The 22,571-nt window shown below is 42.4% G+C and overlaps 3 protein-coding genes across 12 annotated transcripts in view; all 3 read right to left on the bottom strand.

The window, feature by feature from the left end:
- The window catches only part of kmt2ca (lysine (K)-specific methyltransferase 2Ca), a 49,827-nt gene extending 38,208 nt beyond the window's left edge, over positions 1–11,619 (bottom strand). For all 10 annotated transcript variants that reach the window (XM_026362168.1, XM_026362171.1, XM_026362169.1 and 7 more), the window contains exons 1-12: positions 11,378–11,619; positions 6,562–6,795; positions 5,479–5,558; positions 2,849–3,512; positions 2,527–2,706; positions 2,379–2,401; positions 1,833–1,916; positions 1,637–1,746; positions 1,396–1,546; positions 1,140–1,311; positions 855–969; positions 602–765 (exon numbers count right to left, since the gene is read on the bottom strand). In XM_026362168.1, the coding sequence (XP_026217953.1) occupies positions 602–765; positions 855–969; positions 1,140–1,311; positions 1,396–1,546; positions 1,637–1,746; positions 1,833–1,916; positions 2,379–2,401; positions 2,527–2,706; positions 2,849–3,512; positions 5,479–5,558; positions 6,562–6,794 (1,976 nt within the window). In that variant the 5' untranslated portion in view covers position 6,795; positions 11,378–11,619. The remainder of the gene's footprint in view (positions 1–601; positions 766–854; positions 970–1,139; positions 1,312–1,395; positions 1,547–1,636; positions 1,747–1,832; positions 1,917–2,378; positions 2,402–2,526; positions 2,707–2,848; positions 3,513–5,478; positions 5,559–6,561; positions 6,796–11,377) is intronic.
- A 1,163-nt stretch (positions 11,620–12,782) lies between these two features.
- Positions 12,783–15,440, bottom strand: xrcc2 (X-ray repair complementing defective repair in Chinese hamster cells 2). Its single transcript, XM_026362328.1, has 6 exons — positions 15,350–15,440; positions 14,913–14,994; positions 14,642–14,677; positions 14,408–14,557; positions 13,547–13,823; positions 12,783–13,259 (listed from the first exon to the last, which is right to left on the bottom strand). Exons 1-6 carry the CDS (start codon positions 15,368–15,370, stop codon positions 12,941–12,943), a joined length of 885 nt encoding a protein of 294 aa, XP_026218113.1. The 5' UTR covers positions 15,371–15,440; the 3' UTR covers positions 12,783–12,940.
- A 434-nt stretch (positions 15,441–15,874) lies between these two features.
- Positions 15,875–21,955, bottom strand: LOC113163524 (DNA ligase 1-like). The gene is made up of 5 exons (XM_026362255.2): positions 21,769–21,955; positions 20,957–21,071; positions 20,411–20,875; positions 18,977–19,596; positions 15,875–18,564 (listed from the first exon to the last, which is right to left on the bottom strand). The coding sequence occupies exons 1-5, from the start codon at positions 21,775–21,777 to the stop codon at positions 17,209–17,211; spliced, it is 2,565 nt and encodes an 854-aa protein (XP_026218040.1). The 5' UTR covers positions 21,778–21,955; the 3' UTR covers positions 15,875–17,208.
- Positions 21,956–22,571: the final 616 nt, after the last annotated feature.

Here is a 22,571-nt window from a genome sequence, read left to right as displayed (position 1 = left end):
CTAGTGCACGTTGCGTGTACAACAGACAATGTATGTGTAGCTCGTCTTGTAGTATAATTGGAAGAATGTGTATGTAGTATGTGTCCATGCAAGAACATTGTGAATTCTATGTGAGGCTCCTAATGGATGCTGCAGTTCACACCTTCAAAATAAATTGTGTTATTTGCTTACAACCTGTCTGATAATTAAACTGACTTCTTTTAAGCTGTTTATTTTTATGAGTCAGAGCAGGAATTTCCAGCACATTTTCACCTACTGCAAGGGTGCAAAGATATGGGAAAACAAGCTGAATATGTTCTTACAGTGTTTTACAGCGCATTTTGGCTTGAAATCCTCATCAGGGTCACTAAGAAATGATGGGACAAAACTATGCATATGGTTGAAAATTGTGAAGGAGGAACAGACCAGGATTGTCCTATAAAATAATCTGTTTTAAATTAAAAAACAGATTGTTGGGTCAATTTTCATGAAACATTTCAGATACAATGTGTAATATATACACAAGAGAAACCATAAAAATATATATATTGGGGATGTTTAAAAAATTTAAGACAAATAAAGGAGGCATAACCTTAAAAACTATTGCTGGACTAAGTGTTACCTATAGCAGCAGGTACAGGTGAGATACTCCTGTGGTGTGTAGAGGTTGGTGGGGTGGTCACAGAGAGGGCAGGGCAGGGCTGGGTCACAAGACTCGCACAGAAATGGGTGATTGGCCCAATGGCCTGATGACCTCACACCACAGCGGCGGCAGACTCTGCAGTTCTGAAGAAGCAAGAGGTTTTCTAAACACACAGACTTTTATACTAGGTGTTCATCCAAAGGTCAACATTGAGACTACATGCTTATCTTACCTTGCAGCTCCAGCCAGTAGTCGATGTGTGATCAAGAGGTGGAGTTAGACAGTGTGTGTGGTAAGATTTATCACAGCGTTCACACACCAGCAACGCACCATCATCACCTCGTAAACTAACACAGAGGGTAGAGAGCACAGGTTCATAAAGATTTCATTTTAAATAATTTGCCTGTTCTAAACCTGTTAAGTTGGGTGTCCACGTTTCACCTTTTAGTCTCAAGGCCAGAGAAGGTAAAGACAATATAACGTGTATTTGCACTTTGTTAGTTGTGAAATGTGTTACCTGCAGCTCTGACACTTTCTACAATTAGGACACTGCCAACCAGCCCGGCACAGCGGAGAGGGGGTCAAGGGGGGGTTCAGGCAGCTGCCATGGTAACAGTCACCACAGCAACAACACATCAACAGGTCGCTGACATCACCATCACTCAAACACAGCGCACACTGCGACGACACTGGAGAGAGATGATAGTCAGATTATAGTACTGATTTACCTGTGTATATATAGGCATGTGTGCTCAGATATGTGTGGTGTGTACCTGTGTGTGCGTGTCGTGTACACCATGTGCGTCTCTGGTTCCAGTCTTGATGAGCTCCAGCAGCAGCAGCACATGGAAAGTGGTAGCTCCGCCCACAGCCCGTCTCCTGGCAACGCAGCGATGCCCCGAGCCGGCGGCAGAACACACAGACCTGGACAGGTGAGGAAAAAAAAAAAATCTGATAAGACAAATCAGGTATTACTTCTTATCAGTCAATTACCTGCTATCAGTCAGATTTTACCTGAGTGCATCCTGAGTCTATGGCTTTGTCCACGTAGAGCAGTGACTGACCCTCACCTCGACACACCCCCTCTGACCAGGCTGCACACTGCAGGTGGGCACAGCACTGACCTGCACACAAGCAGTAAGGTTAAAGAACCACAGCCTGGTAAGTAAGGGGTTAAAAAGATGAGAGGAGGAGGAACAGTTCCGTGTACCTGTGGGATCAAACAGTGACTGGACATTGATGTCGTGTGGAAGGCCAATTGGTCCGAGCTGCTCCACAAACTCTGAGGAAGACTCTGAAACATCAGGATGGTCAGATTACATTTATGTGTTATATATAATTTAAGTAATATTGTAACATGATATATAACCTTATAAATAATAATCATGTTAAAAAAACATATATTTTATATATATATATATCATACATTCTAATGTACATAACATACATTCTAAACAAATAGTAGTCTAATATAATTAGAATTAAACTATACAACATTTTATAGCATTAAAAATGTAATTAATAAAATGTAATAATATTAAGTAATATAGTCCCTAGTTTTAAAAATATATAAAATCTAAAAATAGAAATATTTATTTAGAAATAAATATTAAATTAATTTTAAATAAGTAATTCACAAATAAGAAACATACTATGATTACACTTAGGCTATTGATACTGTACATTAAATAATATTTTACAGTGATTTATATATGTTAAAAAAATAAACAGTTTAATAGTTAATAAGAATACTCACCACACTGCTCTGGACTGCTGCACCTACACAAACACAAACAAACATTTATTGTTGAGTGTGTAACCATTTTTCTCCTTACATGATCTGGTGGGGATGCTTTGACTTTTGTTGTGAAGGAGGACATGAACTGGAAGTGAGGTGTACTCACGGAGGTGGGGCCTGGTCGCCACGGTAGCAGTGGTCATGGCAGTCATTGTCTCGGTCAGAGGAGGCGCGGCGGCTGAGGATGTGGAGCGGGATGTAGCCCGGCGTTGGGCCAAACACCACTAGCCGGCCCTGACCCAAAAGATGCTCATCACCACGGTAACAGAAGGCACACTGCTTCAGACTAGGGGGTGGGAGGGTGGGGCACAAAAACACATGAGAAAAACACAGAGATTTAGTTCTCCATCACACAACTGTTCTGATCTCAAAGCTTTCCTCCATTACACAAACAATATTAGATTATAATCACTGATTAATGATCTCACCGTTTTTTGGTGTCCCCTAAGCTGGGTGTGGGCGAGCCTCCAGAATCCTCCGACAGAGACCGCTGGAACAGAGGGGACAGCGAGTCCTCATCCTCCAGCCGGAGGCAGGGAGAGATTGGCGGACTGGAGCAGGGGCTTGGGGCGGGACTCTGCTCCATGGGACCGGATTCTGCAGGACTCTCATTGCACTCCTCTGTCTCCATAGCAACTGTGCTGGGACTGTGGTCCACCCCCATGGGGGTGGGGCTGTGGCTCGGGCCGGTCCGGTCTTCCTCTGCAGGATCAGGCGCTGGTCTGTGGCTGTTAAGTGGGGATGGGGATGCGGGCACAGGGCTGACTTGAGATTCTTCTCCAGGACTGGAGGCTGACAGTGGGGCAGCGGGGCTGCTTGGGTCATCCTCCTCAGCTCTCGGGGCTGGATCTGCAGTGGGGTCATCAGCAGGGGGAACAGGGTCATGCTCAGGTTCTGGACTGAGCCTGTCCTGGCTGAGCTCGGGGTCGGGCTCGGGGTCGGGCTCGGGGTCGGGCTCGGGGTCGGGCTCGGGGTCGGGGTCGGGCTCGGGGTCGGGCTCGGGGTCGGGCTCGGGGTCGGGCTCAGGGTTTGTGTTGAATTTCTTCCTGGAGGTGGACCGACGGCGTCCGGTTGTCTTGTCCTCCTTCACCTCTGTGGACAGCAAACACAAATCCCTTCAACATGAAACCAAACCACAGCCCCAGACCATCAGAGGGTCTCCAGTGAACAACAGAGTGAGGAGGAAACATGGAGGAAACATCTGAACTGCATCAACCTTTTTCTGCAACATGACATCTTCCTGCAAGTTGCTGTACTGGTGAAACACATACATGCAGGAGCATATTTCTAGTAGACGCCCTGGTAGATACTATTCACCTGAAGATCATCACAACCAAAGATCAATGAGCTTCTGCACTGAAAACCTTTCAGCACATTGGTCTGTGTGCTCAGCAATAAGCTTAAACATGTAAACCTGGATGTCTCAGATCATATTTGATTGCCTCATTGAAGGCAATGAAATATAAAGTGGTTCTTCAAATGTATCCTCTACGCACAACAAAGACAGGCACATCACCATGAAAAACAACAAATATCCTAATCAGCATTTCTAAATACAAGATACAATTAAAATATTTCAGATTCAGTCAGTATATGGTATTTACAGATTTAAAACATGAGATGTGTGCTGATAAGTCTCACAGGGCCAGTGGTCTGTTTACTGTTTTCTTCTAAATGGTCTCTACACCAAGGTTTGTGATAAACGTGTCACAGTTCTTCACAGAACGTTAAACCAGCAGAAGTGTAGAGGGGCCCAGCAGCTGACCACAAAACCACAGTCCACAGTTCGCCTCCTGGCTTGTGAACCTGTGCTGCATGTCATACCACTCTGTCTCTCTCCCTCTCTACACATTTCCTGTCTGTATCTCAGCTACTACTACTGCTATCAAACAAAGTACGACTGTTGACACGTAAATGACAGCTGTGCATGTTTAACTGCACTGCATGTCAATGTTATTAGTTACTAAGATTTATCCTCTGGCAACAATGAAGACATTAACGTCACCATTGAATGTTGAGCCGTCTCCATATAGACCTTTGTAGTTGGTCCTCAGAAATATAAACTGAGGCAGAACATGACAATCAGAGTATGAGGAAGTTCATCTGACTGTCCAGCTCTCAGCTGAGTGCTGGGCACTTTCTACAGAGTGGACAATAGACTGGAGCAGAAACCATGTCGTAGCTCATCTGTGACACTGAGAATACACTATAAATGCATCATATGGTAATGTTACATTTACTGAAGATGTCATTTGTTTTAGGAATGCACCCTGCACCCTGAGTCACATGATTTTACCACTGAGCTGTTGTGTGCAACATGACAAGCTAATGAATTAGTAAAAAGAGCAGAGGTCATGTCCAGGTGACTGTCAAAGAAACCCATTTTAGAGACTGTAACGAGTGATTTGGAGACTACAGGACAATAAAAACATTTTAACATGAGGGTGAAACGTGGCTCAGTGTAACAGTGTGTCAAACTATACGTTTTTAATTACGCTTTTATTTCTCCCTAATTCGTTTTTTGAGAGAAATATAAGTCCAGATCTGGCAGTTCACAAGTTATTGTCTTCAGCTGATTTGCAGGTTGATGGAAGAATCTCTGCTTGTAATCTGTGGGAAACTTTCTTTTAATCTTAAATCACAGCTGGTTTTATTCCATCACAGAGAAATATCTGTACAGATGGGCAGCTAGTTCGATCTATGGATCTGCAGCAGGACTGAAGGTAAAGCTGTGATGGTCTGAATAAAGTTCGGAGATGAGATCAGCAGGGAAGGTTAGAACAAACAGAGAGCTGTTATCATGACTTCACAGTCTCTCTCTCACACATACACACACACAGCAGAGTGAACTGTGTTAACCTTCAGAACGACACACACAGAGCTTCAGGCCAGTGTAAGCAAACAGTCAGTATCGAGTGGAAACACCTCTTCACTGCGCCTCAATGTCTAAAACACACTGGCACAGTTTAAAGGGAACAGTGTTTGGATTATACACACCCTGCATCATCATCATCATCATCATCATCATCACCATCACCATCACCATCATCGTACACACCTGTCTTCTCGGAGGGGTTCTTCTCCGTGGCGCCCATACTCTCTTCATCCTCTACCTGGGCTCTGCCTCGACTCCGTCCCCTGCACACACACGCACACACACAAACAAACACACTTGTCAGCACAACGTTGAGCTCTCTGTGTTAAGGCTGACGAGTGTGTGACAATAATGAACAGTGACTTGCTTTTTCTTTGTTACTCACTTCTGTCTCTGCAGCCCTGCAGTCTGTGTATCACAGTCTGACGTATGTGTGTAAGAACATGTCTTTACCTATAAACTCTGCTATCACTACTACTAAGTCACTACCTGCTGGTGCTTGGATTCTCACTTCATTAGTGGGTCAGTGATGCTGGAGCTGGTTAACAACCTATTTGACCCCCACAGGGACACAAGGTCATGATTTGTGGCGTTATGTTACGTGGTCACTGCCTTGACATCTTGTGTTTACTTGTACCTGCCGATCTTCCACTAAAACTGGTTCAGATGACCCATGTACTGTTCTGCTTTGATACTAGTGTCTTCTCTTAATAAATCATGTTAGGCTGCGTTTCTGCTGATGAAACGTTCAGTATAACAAGCAGCAATAAGGAGAACACAGCATGTCGTACTTGGCAACTTGTCTCTCACTCACTTCCTCTGCAGGTTTCACATTAAGCTCAGGGGACACGTGTTTCTACTCTGAAGCTTGGTGAATCAAAAACTGCATTAAACACTGGGCTAAAACTCAATAAAGATGCTTAAGATTCTTTTTATTGCTATGGTATCCTTACCAGGTTATCTTCTACATAACTAACTCTGAACACTGAGACCACAGGACCTGCAGAGGACAGCGGTCGCCCATTCTTTTATTTAAATGCTTCCGTGTATAAACAAAATTAATAATTGTTAATCTAGTGTTAGGGCCTACCACAGTTTATGATACATAGCTTGTGTGTCATAAACTGTGGTAGGCCCCAACACTCACATTTAGAACTGATTCCATGCAGGATCTAATAAACTAGACCATCTGATCTGAGCTCCAGCTCTGCAGGACCCAGTTTACAGAGACCCACAAACTCAAAGTTCCAGGATCCCTTCACTTACTTCTTCCTTGATTTGGGAGGTGGAGGAGGTGGAGGTGGAGGAGGAGTAGGAGGGGCTGGAGGCGCAGAGCGCCCACTGCTCCCATCCTTACGAGGTCGTCCGCGAGGCCGCCTCTCGGGGGTGGGGCTTGTGGTGGCAGCGGCTTTGGCCAGCTGAGCGCTGCGTCCGGCCCGAGTGACAGGGGGTGGCGGTCCTCTGTCCCGAGGCTCCTGAGACTGGGCCTCAGATGGCATTCTGGGTAAAAGGCAGAGAAGGAGGGGGTCACATTTGTTGCCATGTTTTCTGCAGGTTCATCAGGTTAAACTAAGGATTAAATTAAATTCAAGTAGTTTAATCCATCCAACCTGGACTCTTTCTCAACTGTTTCTGAACATCTTTCTGTTTTTAATAGTTTCTGATTCATATTCTCATAACTTCTTCATATACATTACTGTAGTTTCATCGCACGCACACACGCACAGTTTAAGCCTCCAGGCCAGTCTGTGTAAGAGGTCTGAACCCAGGAAGAGTGGTGGGGTCACTGTGAACAGGATGTAGTAAAACTGCACTGTCTGTGTCAGCTCTGTGTAAAAGGGAAGAGGTGGCTCGAAGTGTGTCGTTACTTCAGCGACACACCGTCAGACTTAGTTAGTCTGGGAGACTCTAAGGACCACTATGATGTTCATGCATATGAACAAAGACAGCAGTGTCTTGTAGCTGAATGAGTCACGTGCTGTGATGATGAACCTGACCCTGAACAGTTATTATTTAACCACTTTAATGACCCACGTGGGGAAGGTCAGAAAACACCATTGAAGGCAGCTTCACTGGTTCACAATCTTTACCAACAATGTGCTTCCCAAACATTAGAGGCCTGTCACAACATTAACACAGACTGCCAAATATAGATTTTCTATTACTTTAAATTATTTAAACCTAAAATGACTTGTCTGTGAGTACCTGTCACTGTCAGTCACAAAGGATCAGTTATTAGCAAACATGTAAGGAGCCTACTTATCTCCCTGAATGCCCCTCGGCACAGATGACCTGCACTCCATACTGTCCCTGAACGTTCTGTCTTCAGAAATTGCGACAGGAGACCGTAGATAAGTTTGTTTTGAACCCTTACTGCATGGATGTGGTATTCCAGCTGTGGTGTTTGCTAATGCCAGTTTCAAATACATTTTCTCATTAATGAAAGTGACGTGGTGTGACCCCATCTGTCCTGCAGTGCGTTCAGTGTAGTGGTCAGGTCCACATGAAAACTTATGAAGCAGACAGCCGCAGAACGTCTATTTATTTTTACTATTTATTATATAACTGAATTAAGAAACTGTAGTCTCACTCTGAACACATCATTCATTTCTTTATTAAAAGATTCAGCAGATATTAAAGAGGTCAAATAAACTTTATCTGCCTCAGTGCTTCACAAACATTTTTTAAGGATTTTAACTTTTTAAGATGTTGTTTTGAAACTTGCCATAGAAAATAAATCTTGAATAGCTTAACCTCATTAGTTTGGAGGAAAGTAAAATTCCTTTTAATCCATCAGACCTGCTGTATGAAAACCTGCATTAACTGTGCTTTATTAAAATATGTCCACAGTGTCAGACCAGAGGGCCACAGACAGGTGTTCCAGCACCTGCAGGAAGCTGGTTAACCCAACTAAACTTGAACCAAACCAGCCAACATTAAAGAAGCAGAGCAGCAGGTCAATACCTTTAGACTAAATCTTCACTAACATATTCATTACTGTAATTTAGATCTCTGGATGGCTTCATGTATCACAGATGAAATCTTTCATCCATAATCACTTTCTCTATTTTCCAAAAATAGACTTTTTCACAACATAGAAACTCAAATGAAAATACATCTACAAAATGATGGCGACACTGTGAGCTCATAACTACAGTATGGAAGATTAAGCCATACTGATTTTAATGGATTATTACAATAAGATATGCACATCATTCCTTTACATCTACTGTTTTTGTTATTGTTCTCTCTAAAATGTGAAATAATATTGAAAACTAATCCCAAAGCCCTAAAGAAATAAAAATGAAGCAAATGCTAACAGAGCATTTCTGAGTCCAGAGTGTAAGAGGAAAGCCTGTGAGAGAATCACCACAGTCTTCTAATATTAAGTCGACTTCTTCTCCGTGCAACAACTCAACCTGTAATCAATTATATTCCAATATAATGATATTCAGTCAGTTACTTTTCTACTACTCAAAAACTGAAAATAAATCTGCTAAACCATTTTTATTTAATTATTCTGTGAAATTCTGGAGTCAGTTGGAACAGCTTTTAACTTCTTATGTGCACAAGCTTTTATTTTGAATGTATGTAAATCGAAGTATGTGTAAGTAAACGTCTCTCCTGGGTAAATAAATACATTTAAATAAATGAGAGTCTACAGGTTAGACAGACGGATTTAACCAATGAGAGGGGAGGACCATCTCACCTGGATTTACTTGTCAACAGACACTGAACTTTTCCTTTGATGCAAACCAGAAAAAGCCATCACTGACTGAATCCACATCAGTACAGGAAACCCCTGCTCTCATCTTTATGCTTAGATTTAGAGCGTTTGTCAGTTTTTGCAGAATCCTGCCAGTGTGCTGGCAACGTCTGGTTTTATTACCATTACTATTTTTATTTTCTTTACAATCAAAGTGTGTCTGACACTGCAGGTCATAGTAAAAAGGCTGAGCTTCATCACAGATCAGTTTTCATTATCAATTAATCAATCAATAATCTGGTCTGAGGAAAGCTATAATATAGCTATAATATAAAATGTTTGTTATAACTAAACATGACGTCTCCAAATATCCTGTTCTGTCCCATCTACAGATTCAGTTTACTGTGATTAGTGACACAGAGAATCTTAAGACTCTCATCATAAGAAGTTGAAACCGTCAAATGTTTGGTAAATGTGTATTAATTTTCTGCCTATTGACTAATCATTACTGCTCCAAATTAGACTTCAGAATACAGGAGAAAGCCCAGACAAATTTAAATGTTCTTGTAAGTCCTGTGTCTTTTCTTGCAAACTGTCTTTTCACACTGGGAGGTGTACCATCATAAAGAAGAAAATAAGAATTTTAAAGAGTGAAACCTACCCTGCTTAGCAAAAATTAACAGGTGGCAGGACTACATTTCCTGGTGGACCAGCGAAAAATGTTCAGATACTTCAAGGAAACCCTATAACTTTAGTTGGGATAACACTGCATGGACTCAGGTCTCTAGAAGATTCTTAATGACTATAACAACCACCATTTGGATTTTTAGAACTTCCTAGATGACTGCTAAGAGGCTACTTTTTTTAATGACAACAAATCCATCGGAACCTCTCCGGTGACCTCAATGCCCATACGAAGGACCTCTGAAACCAACTAATGTCATGTAGAACTTCTTGTGTGACCCCAAGAACTTAATGAGTGACTTCAACCAAGAAGTCTCAGTGGCCACAAGAACCACCTTAGACTCTGCAGAACCTGCTAAATGATCTCTAAAACATATGAAGGACCACAAGAACACCTCTATGATAACAATGTTTAGAGCCTTGTTAATGATCATGGGAACTAACTTAACAATCCTAGAACCATGAATAACACTTAGAACTTTCTTAATTAAAACAAGACCCACTAAAATCTCCCTGTTGACTGCTGGAGCTTCCTGAACCACAAGAAACACATACTGTTTCCTGTCATATTACAAAGCGATTAGCTTTAAAAACTATCACAGTGCGATCAAACTACTTGAAGCTCTTTCATAACTGTTCTGAACCACAACATAAATTTCACTGGAAGAATCACCTGCATCAACGTTGTGTTCAAACAACTTTATTTGATTATGTATTCAAATCGCATTTGTTACACAGAGCCATGTAGTAGTTAGGTCCCCAGAACTCTCTTTATGACCACAACAACTACATGAGAACCCAGTAAAACCTCCTACATGGGCCCAAAGAACATCATGACCATAAAACCACACTGTTGGACCACTAGAACTTCATAAGAGAACCTCAACCCTCCTGAATGACAAACTTAATAACCTACAAAATGACCACAAGAATCTAAAGGGGCAATGGAACTACACCAAGGATCAATTGAGGCACCTACATATCCCCTAGCAGCTCCTCAATGACAACAGGAACAACAATAATGGTCTCTAAAACCTCCTAGATCCAAAAGATCAATAAAAACCACAGTAAGGACCTGAGCCACCTACTGTTTACCATCATATTCCAGAGTAAACCATTAAGTGAAAACAATAATCTGCTGATTAATAAATAATTAAAAGAACTGACACTTACAACTCTACCACCATTATAAACTGAACTCCTGATCTAATTAGATCCCTGTGATTACAACATGATGAAGTGTAAGTAACTAAACAGCTGGTTACCATGATGCTAATTAAATCATCTGTCAGGAATTACAACCTGGGTCACACTGGCAATTAGCATAGTAGTGAGAGTAAATTCAGCTTAAAAGACAAATAAACACTTACTTCACGCGTTAGGTGTCGACGAATTGTGGTAATTAGTGTATTAAAAGTGTAAATTAACGTGCAGCGTGGAAACAGCTAGCTGTTAGCCGTTAGCTCCCTCGGACCGCCCAGTTGACTGATCACTTCTCTGTTAGCGTTAGCTTTAGCATTAGCTAGCTATTAGCGCGCAGTAGAAACGGGGCATCCCGGCTCCACGGCGCGCTTATTCACCCCCCACACTTTAAATATTAAAGCCTAGCGTCAGCAGCTGTTAACATTTAACTAAAAACTGAGAAGCAAACCTGCACAGGTGTCGAGAAACAGAGAGAAAAAGCGCCCTTACTGATTTGATGCAATTCTCTTTTTCCTCTCCAGCTTTCCAGCCAACTTAAACCGATCTGTTTAAATCCAACAGCGAACTTCTCCGAAAGATAACATCTGTTTCACAAGTCTGGCATGTTAATGTTTTCCCACGGAACATTCCCGTTGATCCTAGAAGGGAAAAACACGGTTTTTCTGCAGAAAATTGGCGAAAAATTAAAGTTGAAGCGGTCGCTCCGTCATGGAGGCCATGTTTGGGAGCGACCGAAGCACCGCCTGTCAGCGCCAGCAGGAGAAGTAGGTCCCACAAAACGTTTACTACCGTACCGGAGCTGAACCGTTTTTCAGCGACAGATTATATTTGACACCCAGAATATAGCGACTGTCACTCGGAATGAGGCTTCAAAAGGCACAGGATCATGTGCGTCTGTGTCACATTGGGTTCATTTGTTTGTGTTGTGTAAAAAGTGTGTCTGACCCCGCGGAGGGATCTGTTGGAGGGCCGTTCTGGTGAAGCGGTCTCTGTCATCAGACCTGAAGTCCCGGACTGGATCCAGAACATGGAGTGGATCCAGAACATGGAGTGGATCCAGAACATGGAGTGGATCCAGAACATGGAGTGGATCCAGCCCGGATCCGGACTGCTGCTCAACGTGCTCCACACGAGAACCAAATAACCACCACACTGAGTATGAAGATTGTGTTATCATTTTAAATTAGGAGTTAAATTATATGATGCACAACATCAGCTGATTTACTTAACTACAAATACATCATTCTAAAAATGCTGCTATTCAAACAAAGTTTAATCAATCAAACATTTACAGAAGTATGTACATTAAGTGCCCGATTCAATAGGATCAGATTAGTAATCCTGGGAGATCAAAGATTCAGCAGCACTCTACTGAAGGAGGAGCTGATTTTAACAACTTTAAAAGACAAGATTTGTAATTAAAAAAAAATAAAATAAAATAAAATAAAAAAACTCCCCCCAATACACATAGAACCACTAACAGCATTGAAGGACCCCTAGGACCTCCTGAATGATTGTGAGAACCAGGAAAAGGACCTCTAGAACCTCAAAGACTACCACTTTTCTAATGACCACAAAGAAACACCTTGAACAACTAGAATATCCCCACCTCAACAGCCACATTATTGGCCTCTAAAGCCTTGGAAACCACCTGTGAATCTATTTCAGTGAAATCCAGAACCCCTTGAATGTCAAATATACCCTAAACATCTGTAGAACCTCAGTGAAAAAAACCTAATAATCTGTTTAAGGGCGTGAACTTTTTAGGTAAACCCTATAACTTTCCAAGTGACCACAAGAACAATCTTCTGGGACCAGTGGAATCTCATCAGTGGTCACATCCATGACATATTCATACATGCTCTGCAGTAAACACACAGTAAAATAACAGAAATAATGACAGACTTTTATTAGAAATAAATAAATGTATTTATACGGCAGTAGAAATGTTTAAAGAACCACTGTAGAAGATCCTTTGGAGAACCATGGATCCTGCACACATAGCTTTTTATTTACAACGCTGAGACTGAGTAGAAAGAAGAAGGTGACAGTTCAGATAAAGTCCACTCCTCCATCAGTCACGTAAAACGAGCTGCTCCTGTAAGTCTTTGTCCTGGAGGACGAGGAGGAGGAAGTGCAGTGGACAGTGAAGACTTGCCGCCTCCTCTGCTCTTTGCTGCCTCCTGCTGCAGCTGCCATATTGTTTGAAGCCTCCTGCCGACAGCACAGCAGCCGGTGGGTCACCAGCTGTTGCCAGGGACGACAGAGGTAGAACCGGTCAGAGTCCGAGGAGGAGGAGGAGGAAGAAGAGGGGCCGCTGTTGCTCCTCCTGATAGCGTGGCAGGTGGCAAAGACGGTGATTTTGTAATCCCTGAGAGGAAGAGCCAGAGGTCAGACCAAAGTATTAACAACTCCAAACCCTGGTGGTGGTGGTGAACACCTATAGAACCCATAATATCTACATATGATCTTGGACCCTTAAATTGTCCAGATCACTAGATCACTCTGAATCAAACCAAAATGTTTGGTTGACATGCATGCTTGGCTCACAAACGAGAACTGAACTGGTTCTCTGATGGTCAAACAGCACTAGATCCTCCTAAAAGAGCACTAGAACCTCTTGGTGCACAATTAAACCTTGTAAGGATAAAAATCCACCTGAGAAGTCGATGCAGCAGCCCTGCACACTTGCTGAGCCTCTCCTCTTGTTTGGTGACACTGGCCCCACCCTCGGAGCGGTCCACCCAATAGAAGGCGGAGATGCTGTCGATGAGGAGTAGCGCCAGGGCGGGGCGCGACGACAGGGAGTTCTCCAGGAAGTGGAGGGTTAGGAGGAGCTGGGAGGAGGAAGAACAGTGGACGACCAGGAGGCGAGACAGACATGAACGCAGCACCGCCTCATCAGAACCGGCCAACGGTGAGCTGGTAGAGCGAGCTGCGGAGAGAGAGAGAGAGAGAGAGATTTATATTCAATAATTCATTCACCTCAGGTGTTCTGAGGTTTTCAGATATTAAGCTTCAGTTTCTGGTTTTAGACATCAACAAAAGTAATATAAGGAATTAGATTATTTTTTTTTAGATTTAAACAAAATACAAAATTTTAAGTGTTTAAATAACTAAATCAATGTGCTGAATTATTATTAGGAAAAATGTTTAGAAACTATATCTCAAATCTCTAAACATTAAACCTCCAAACATAACAGCTGTCATTTTTAAAGTTTCAGTTACTAACAACATTCATTGTTATTATTTCTCTCTAAAAAAAATGTGGTTTTGTAAATATGAAATCTCATCTAATGAAACATCATTAGAACTTCATAACGGACCACTTTAGCCTTCTAATGGCCAGACAACTGGATGTTGGTACAATGAGCTTTTCTTATTGATGTAAAAACCTGATTTAAAAATGTGGAGGATGATTTTTTTCCTCAAGATGCAGTCGACAAGACCTTCACAGTCTGAGATGAGAGTCTGTGTGATTAGATCGCTCTACTTCTTCGTTGGTTTGAGAGTGTATACCTGCGTTCAGTCTGTTGTCCAGGATGCTGACCAGTCGTAACATGTCCAGACTGTAGTCAGTGTCCACAAACCCTACATCCACCTCCAGTCCTCCAGCTGCTTTAGGTAATACACAGCGACACAGCAGATGGTAGAGCAGCTCCGTCTTACCTGAGACACAGGTGCAACATACATATAACATATAATGTACCAGACACACAGTTCAAAGAACTGTTAACTGTAAGATGAACTCACCTGTTCCCTCTGTGCCATACAGCTCGACCACCTCACCTGTAAACACGTGAGCCGATTAATCAAACATGATCTTCTTCTATAGGAAAAGCTACACATTTATTCAAAGTGTGACTGCAACTGAATTCTCTGTGATCAGCTCTTGTCTGCAATTTATCTCTAGAAGTACAAACAACTCCCACTATTTTACTGTGATACTGAAGAAAACTTAAAAACATGACGATTCTCAAGCAAGTTCTGCAGCTGTAAGAAGCTGACAAGAGTTCCCAATCACCATGATCGGGGCCTCCGTCTTCAGGAAACAGTCGAGGCTCGATGTCCTTCAGGCAGCGACGGGCCTCCAGGCGAGCGAACAGCTGCAGAGATACAGATTGTTATACAGCACACCAGCACATAGACTGTACCATCTTCTGCAGCGACACTGTACCAGCACATAGACCGTACCATCTTCTGCAGCGGCGACACTGTACCAGCACATAGACCGTACCATCTTCTGCAGCGACACTGTACCAGCACATAGACCGTACCATCTTGTGCAGCGACACTGTACCAGCACATAACCTCCAGTAACAGTAGCTACTAGCAGTTACAGTGAAGTGTTAAGTGAAAAGTTCATCAATAAAGTTTATGTTGCTAATTCTCTTTTCACTGGCTCTTAAAGTTTAGCACAAATACTCTGATTACTGCATAAATAGTAACGTGACGTCTCACCTGAGCGCCGCTTTCAGTCATGTCGACACGAACTTCATTTTTATTTCAATACAACTAAAACACCGCTGCTGCTGTTTGAATCCACTTCCTGTTCCTGCTGCTTTACCGTAATTCATATAGAACGAGGTTTTACCGTAATGATTTTGATGGTGAGAGCACGCACAAGATATTGTAAAGAAACGAAATGTGTAATGATTATTTTATCTAACAACACATGGGACAGATCTGTCAGTAATGAGTGGTGATGAGGAAGTGATTTGTGATCATGAGGATTTAATTAGTTGATTTTGTTTGCACCTGAATGATCAAGGGAATCAATGTTTGGTGTAGCTTCGTTTGATCACATGAGAAATAAAAAAGTCAAATCAGTACCTACAACAGGCTAGCAAAAATATTTAAAACTTTCAAAAATAAATGTAATGTGTAATGTTAAAGGCCATTTATATTATTTAAATTAAAACAAAGATGATACAGAGTATATGTGCAACCTGACACTGAAATAAAAACAGACTCATAAACAGTCACAGTTTATTAAATCTGCTACACAATAAATACACACTGATTGTGACAAATAACACAATAAAAGTTGTTAGGTTCTGTAGATTTAGCACAATAAATGACCTGGAGTGCCTCCTCTTTGTTAGTAGAGATATGAAAACTCCTAAACATTCAGAAAATAATAAACATACCAATACAGTAAATAGACTTATGAACAGACAAAGGTACAAACACTTAAATCATTAATAACATATATTCTGTTAAACAAATTTTATCTAGAGGCGCCCCATTTTAAGATTCCACATTTATGTGTGCAGGATGGGAAACAGTCAGTCATGTAAGGGTTAAAAAGATAATTCATTACATCTGTGAAATCTGTGCCTATAAATAAAAACATGGGAGTTGTTTAAGTTGCGCTGAATTTGAATGTAGTGCTATACTGAACAAGAATGGTAATTTAAACCATCACATGTCCAGCTCTTGAGTAAAACACTTATCACTTATGTACAGCAGCAATTTAATGGGTTTTTCACTGTTTTATAGTTTAATGTGTATCTTTGTATTTTGTTCAATTGGGGATTTAAAGACAGAGCTGCCATCTTCCCGGTGATGTGAACACGTCATTGCTGTTCAGGAAATACAGTCGTTTATACAAGAATCAGTGTCCAGACTGAAAAATACAATATCACAGAAGTGAAACTGTCTACCTGTGGTTGCTGGTGCAGCCAGTGCAGGAAGAGCTCAGAAAATAATAACCACATGTTTAGTCAAAGATTTGGACGTGGAAATTATTTTAAAGTTGACAGCTAAACAGTTCCTGACAAGGGCTTTAGTTCATATATACAAACAAATCAACAAACAGTAAACTAGTAAATATATGTTCACTCTGATGGAAGTAAATATGAAGCATAACTCTGCAGTGAACTCAACTCTAAAACTATATTTATTTAGATTTAGTCAAACTGTGCCCATTAAAGCAGCTGAATTACCTGTTAGCAGCTCCTATGTGTGGCGAGCAGTGAGTGAACCCATGGACATTCAGACAACAGTAATGGGACACTTCAGTTTTAGGGAACTTTTATCCTAAGCTGTTTACATGAATTTATGAAGAAATCAGGAAGTGAGGGTTTTTTACTTAATATCCCCTGAGTTGGTACTGACATTCAGTTAGTCCATAAACCAAATTCTCCATCCAAAAAAAAAAGGTAATTCTGCTCCAACCATGAGCTTCATACACTGACAACATGTAAACAGCAGCCGGTCATGTCTATGGAGTGTGTCCAGTCTAGTTTTACCCATTCAATCCAAATTACAGGACATGAACAGAACCTCATAGAGAAAATGCAACATTTAACCCTAAATCAGAGGAGGCGCTGCAGTCTCACACAGCAGGGGGGGATGATGGTCACTTGACCATTGTGCAGGTCTCTGTGGATCATGTAACAGTATTGGTTCACACCTGTCTGTTTCTCTGAGAAATTGTCACCCGTCTCTCCCTCTGAGGCCTTGCTACCTGTCTGACTTTCTGTCAGGCTTTCTGATACCATGTGACCTGTCTCTTTCTCAGAGACCATGTGACCTACCTCTGTCTCTGTGACCACGTGACCCGTCTGTCTCTCCGTTTGTTTCTGTCTGTCTAAAATCATCTGATCTGTCTTTCTGTCTATCTCCATGGAACATGTCTGTTTATCAGTGATCATCTGACCCATCTGTCTCTCCAAGGCCACCTGACCTGACTCTCCCTCTGAGGACACGTGACCTGTCTGTCTCTCTAAGACTATTTGACCTGTCTCTCTGTCTGAAGCCCTGTGCACAGCCTTACTATCAATCACAAACTTTTTTGGTCTTTCGTTTCTCTGTTTAAGTTTGTTTGCTGCCTCCTGATTGGTTCTACCTGTCTGTCTCTCAGACTTGTCAATCACTGCTGTGATGTCTGAAGCTCCTCCTTCAGCGTTGCTCTTCTTCTTTTTTGGTTTTCTCGTGTCCTGATTGGCTGTAACAGGACCGTGTGCCTGCTCCTCTGACTCCACCAGGTATCTGATTGGTGGACCCACCATCTTCCTCCTCGGCCTTGGAGGCAGCTCCATCACCTCCTTTTTTGCCTCCATTTGTGTGTCCTGCTTCTTTTCCTCTCCTCCATCGCTTCTCTTCTGTGCATCCTCTCCTTCACCCTCTGCCTTCACACAGACTTGTTTCACCTCTTTCCCCTTTTCCTCTCCTCCATTCCTTCTCTCTGCATCTTCTTCTCCACCCTCGTCCTTCACACAGACTCGTTTCTTCTCTTTCTCCTCTTCTTCTTCCTCTCTCCTCGTCTTTCTCTTCCTCTCCTTGCCTCCATTATTTTCCTGTTGCCTCCTCCACCTTTCTCTGCTCTCCTGCCTCCTCTTCATCTGGGTTCGGAAATCGGCCCACCACTGTAAATTTCTGGTTACACGATTTGTGTGTCTTGACCAATCGGACGACACGGTGGGAGGTGGAGGCAGGGGCTTTTTTTCCTCCTCTTCACTCTTTTCTTCTCTGTCCTCCGCTCCCTCGCTCTTGGTGTTATCCTCCACCTCCTTCAGTTTGTTGGCTGCTTTTGTCATGGTGTCACAATGACCTTCCTTGTTTCCATGTGCACTGCCTCTGTTGCCGCAGTGAGGGCGGGGGTGATCTTTTTTGTGGACAGACTGGTGGAGTTGCAGGGACGCCTGTTTGGTAAAGACCAGACCACACACCTGATGGCAGACAGGTAACAGATTGGTTCTCTCAGGTGATTGGTTAGGGTTAGGGTTAGTTACAACAGAAAATACTAATCTGACTACTTATCACAGTAAAAATACCCGAAAACATCAAAGGAGTTTGGCATGAGTACTACTTTAGGTATGCAGCCCACCTTTAATGGATCACCAAATTATCTATCAGCAGCTAATGTCTGGGTTTCACAAACTATTACTGGATCACTTTGATATTAAGAAACATCCACGTTCTGCAGCTGTAAGGAGTCTTATTAAGTAGATTAATCAGACATTTATCAGAAGTAATGATATTTTCAGAAAGCTTAAATCACAGTCTCACGTTTTTCAGTGTCTGATCAGTAAAAACTGATGTGTTGGATAAAACCATGAACCTTTCAAAGTAAGGACCTACCTGACAGGGCTGACTCCACCGACCCACCGCTTCATCCCTGGGGGATGCCACCCTGCTGCTGTCTGTCCTCTCTGTTACCTCCACCTCTTCTCTCTCTGCCTGATGTTCTTTCCTCTTGCTCTCCATCTTCTTCTTCACCTTCACTCTGCTGTGGCTGGACGCAGACAGACTGTCTGACCTCACCTCGGACTCCAGCAGGTATCTGATTGGTGGACCGACTGTCTTCCTCCTCGGCCTCCCTGCCTGCTCTGTCTTATTGTTTATTTTCTTCACAGGTTTTACACCTTCTCCCTCCTCCTTCCCTTTGTCAGTTGAGGTGTGCTGGATTTGCACTGCAGGTTGTACAGTTTTCCCACCACTCTGTTGTGTTTTGGTGATGGCGCTACTCTCCACAGGGTGGAGGACATGCTGACAGTGGTCAAGTTGCGAATCCTCACTTTCCTCACTGCTCCTCTTTTGGCAGACAGTGCTACTGGTCTTCCTCTCCCCCCTCATGGTGTTAGTAACTTTCCCTGTTATGCGTTTAGTCTGTTTGAAGGCTGGTTGAGACTTTTCTCTGCACTGAGACATCCTCTTCTTCTTCTCTGATGTTACTATGGAATGCTTGTTACCACAGACACCTGAAGAAGAAAACAACACAGAAATCATGAATCAAATGTTCACTCTGGCAAACGATAGCCAGTATTTACAAAACAGATAAAACCACACATCTTCCACATTAGTTCACATAATGTGAGAGAGTGAAAGAGTCTTTGAAGTGTAGAGATCACCAAGAACAGGTCTGTAATAGGTCAGGAAGTCACAGAGAACCTCAGGGTAACTTCTAGGAAACTAAAGGCCTTTCCTACAGTGGATAGTACTGATGTTCATGACACTTCTGCTGCTTCTGGTGATCAAAACAGGATCTTGGATGTTTTGTGGCCAAGGTTTATAAAATACCATAATATCACCAAGGCATTGTGATTATTAGGATTATGTATCACCTAGAGGAAATAAAAGACAGTAAGTGAACAGTGTTAAAGCAGCAAGACTGACACAATAGCACTTTTCCACATAAACTCTGGACATGAATCGGGAGAATCAGGTCCAGACACTGTGCAGACCTGCATGTTCACACATGTAGGTAACAGCAGGAGATTGTCTGAGTCAGACATTTTCTCACATGCAGAAAACTGTATGATTTCACCAAAGGTTTGGGGCAAGTTTTTATGTTATATGGATGTAAACTGAGGTAAATGATGAATAAATAAAGGCTGAAAGGATGAAGGCAGCAGTAAATGACAAAACTGCCACTTGATTCATTTCCTCTTTACTAAACTGTTATTCCTCATTTGTACAAGTGACAAACATCAGACAATGGTGGCTGGATGTGAATGTGATTTTGTCTTTTAACATCAACTGACCCAGACTGGAACAGACTGACAGGAAACTCACCTTTCCCCTGCTTTAACAAGGAACCTTCCTCCTCATCCTCAGCCAGACGGGGGCTCAGAGGAGCAATAAGTCCAGGAGGAGGAACTAAAGTGTCTGCAGGAGTTGATGAGGGAGAAGCATCACGCTGCACTCCGGCAGTGGAGGGAACGCTCCACAAAGGCATACTGGGTAAAGGTAAGCTCTGTAGAACAGGGCTGGCTGCCTGTGGCAGGAGCGGAACAGTCTGATACAGAGGCATGCTGGATAATGACCTTGCCGGGTGGAGCTGCTGGAGGTCTGGAGTTGCAGGTCTTAACAGAGGCATGGTAGGTAGCACTGTTTCAGTGTAAGGGGGATAGATGGAGTAGAAGGTGGGTCGTGTGTCCAGCACGTTGGTCGCGTTTGTGCTGCTATGGTGCAGCAGAGCGCCCCCTCCTGGTTTATCTGCTCTGACAGAGACACACTGCCATGGGATGTCGGCAACACCTGAGACACATACAAGAAGACAGACAAGAAGTGAGACATGCTTCACACATGACCTGTGCCTGTGTAGTGCTGCAGACTCACCTACTAGTCTCCAGTTAAGGTCCACCTGAACAGCAACATCCCTGCTCTCTACTGGCTCGCTCTGGCAGCCCACCTCCCTCCTTCCCTCCTCCTGGTCCTGGACAGTCTCGACGATCTGCAGGAGGGACATCACAAAGAGAAAAACAGAGATGTCAACCTGTTGATGTACAAATCATTAACTTGTTTAATGAACCTGGACGTGATCATTTCAATCAACTGATTAGTTGTTTGGTTGTAAAACACCAGGAAACATCCATCCACCATCTACATCACAGCCACAGCAGTTGATCCCAGATGCACCAGGAAACAGTGAAAACTGACTAAATAATTTCTAGGAGCTGGAGTGGTGTCTTAAAATTTGTTTTGTTTTTTCATTCAACCTACAACCTACATTGAGCAGAGCTGGGGAGTCTCACTCCCAGTTCAGGACTCAGGGTCAACAGAGGTTTCAAGTTTTTGTATGTCAACAAGAAGATTTAATTTATTTGGATAATCTATTCCAGATTTGACAAGTCTAGGAGTGGCATTTTTTCTGGTACAATATGGTCTGGCTGTAGACTAAAAAACTTTAATGGCGTTAAAAGATAAAAGTTTGCACATATCTGAAAGTTTTACATTTAGTTAAACGAGTATTTTTACAACCTGGGCTTACAAAAGTGATCTATATTGTAACAGTGTCGTTAAAACAGAGTTTAGCGTTAATGTTAGTGAATTAAATTAAACTTTTAATAGTTGAACTAAAGCAAATTTTTACGGTTAATTATCCGGTAAATGCCCGTTAGTTCGTGTTCAACTCAATGAATTAGACTCACCACAAGCATCGTTAACGGTGGTGGTGTCACACACCGTGAGTTAAGGCATGTTGACGGTCTAAAAGTGAAGAAAATTAACTTTCAGAGAGAGAAAAACTAAAGTTTTAATCCTTTTCGTTGAAGTCGTGCGGATCAGAACTCTGTTGTTGTTGCTGAGCTGGTGTTTTTCTTCTACGCTGGAGAAACTAAAGCTGGCGCCGCTCTGGCGGCCGGAGGTGGTACTGCACCTTAACGAAGCAGCGTTACCCTCCGTTTAAAGAGGACAAGTGTAGTTACTCATCACAACCTCAGGAGATGAACAGAAACACCTGGAGACAGCTTGTGTCAGTAGTGAGAGGGTTTTTTTTTTTTTTAAAAAGGTTCGGGTCATGTAAACTGTACTCACCTTTTACTTCCGTAAATCCTCAGGTACATGTGCAGATAGACGCCAGGTGGCGCTAAACACCTGCGCCTATCTCCCTCTCCTGCTGCAGGTAAATTATACAGTTAAAAAACCTGCTTCTGTTTTTTTTTAGAAATATAGAAATGCATTATTAGAGCAAACTATTTAAACATGACGCAAATATGTTGCAGGCTCTATTTGTAAGCATGTTAACAATAAATTACAGATGGAAATGATTCTAATGTTTCTAATTGAATAAAGAAAGTTGTTTGCGGCTTTTTGTCACAGAGAACGAAATATCTATGATCCAGATCATGAAAACAGCCTGTCATCACATCTTTATAAGCAGTAAACACTGATGCAACATCAGTTCACTGCAGACTCACGCTGCGTGATTAACAATGTAAAAACAGTAACTTTA

Source organism: Anabas testudineus, chromosome 2 (genome assembly GCF_900324465.2).
Source record: "Anabas testudineus chromosome 2, fAnaTes1.2, whole genome shotgun sequence".
NCBI classification, from domain to species: domain Eukaryota; kingdom Metazoa; phylum Chordata; class Actinopteri; order Anabantiformes; family Anabantidae; genus Anabas; species Anabas testudineus.
Note: the sequence above shows the minus strand (reverse complement) of the source record. Positions and strands in the feature narration are given on the sequence as shown.

Excerpts from the sequence above, each read along its gene's own strand:
- xrcc2 (XM_026362328.1), bottom strand. The coding sequence starts at position 15,370 with ATGACTGAAAGCGGCGCTCAG. Across the intron at positions 14,678-14,912 it reads AGACGGAGGCCCCGATCATG|GTGAGGTGGTCGAGCTGTAT; the intron begins GTGATTGGGAAC and ends ACGTGTTTACAG. Across the intron at positions 14,558-14,641 it reads GTATGGCACAGAGGGAACAG|GTAAGACGGAGCTGCTCTAC; the intron begins GTGAGTTCATCT and ends CCTGTGTCTCAG.
- LOC113163524 (XM_026362255.2), bottom strand. Across the intron at positions 19,597-20,410 it reads CTTGTTAAAGCAGGGGAAAG|GTGTCTGTGGTAACAAGCAT; the intron begins GTGAGTTTCCTG and ends TTTCTTCTTCAG. Across the intron at positions 18,565-18,976 it reads GGTGGAGTCAGCCCTGTCAG|GTGTGTGGTCTGGTCTTTAC; the intron begins GTAGGTCCTTAC and ends GTCTGCCATCAG.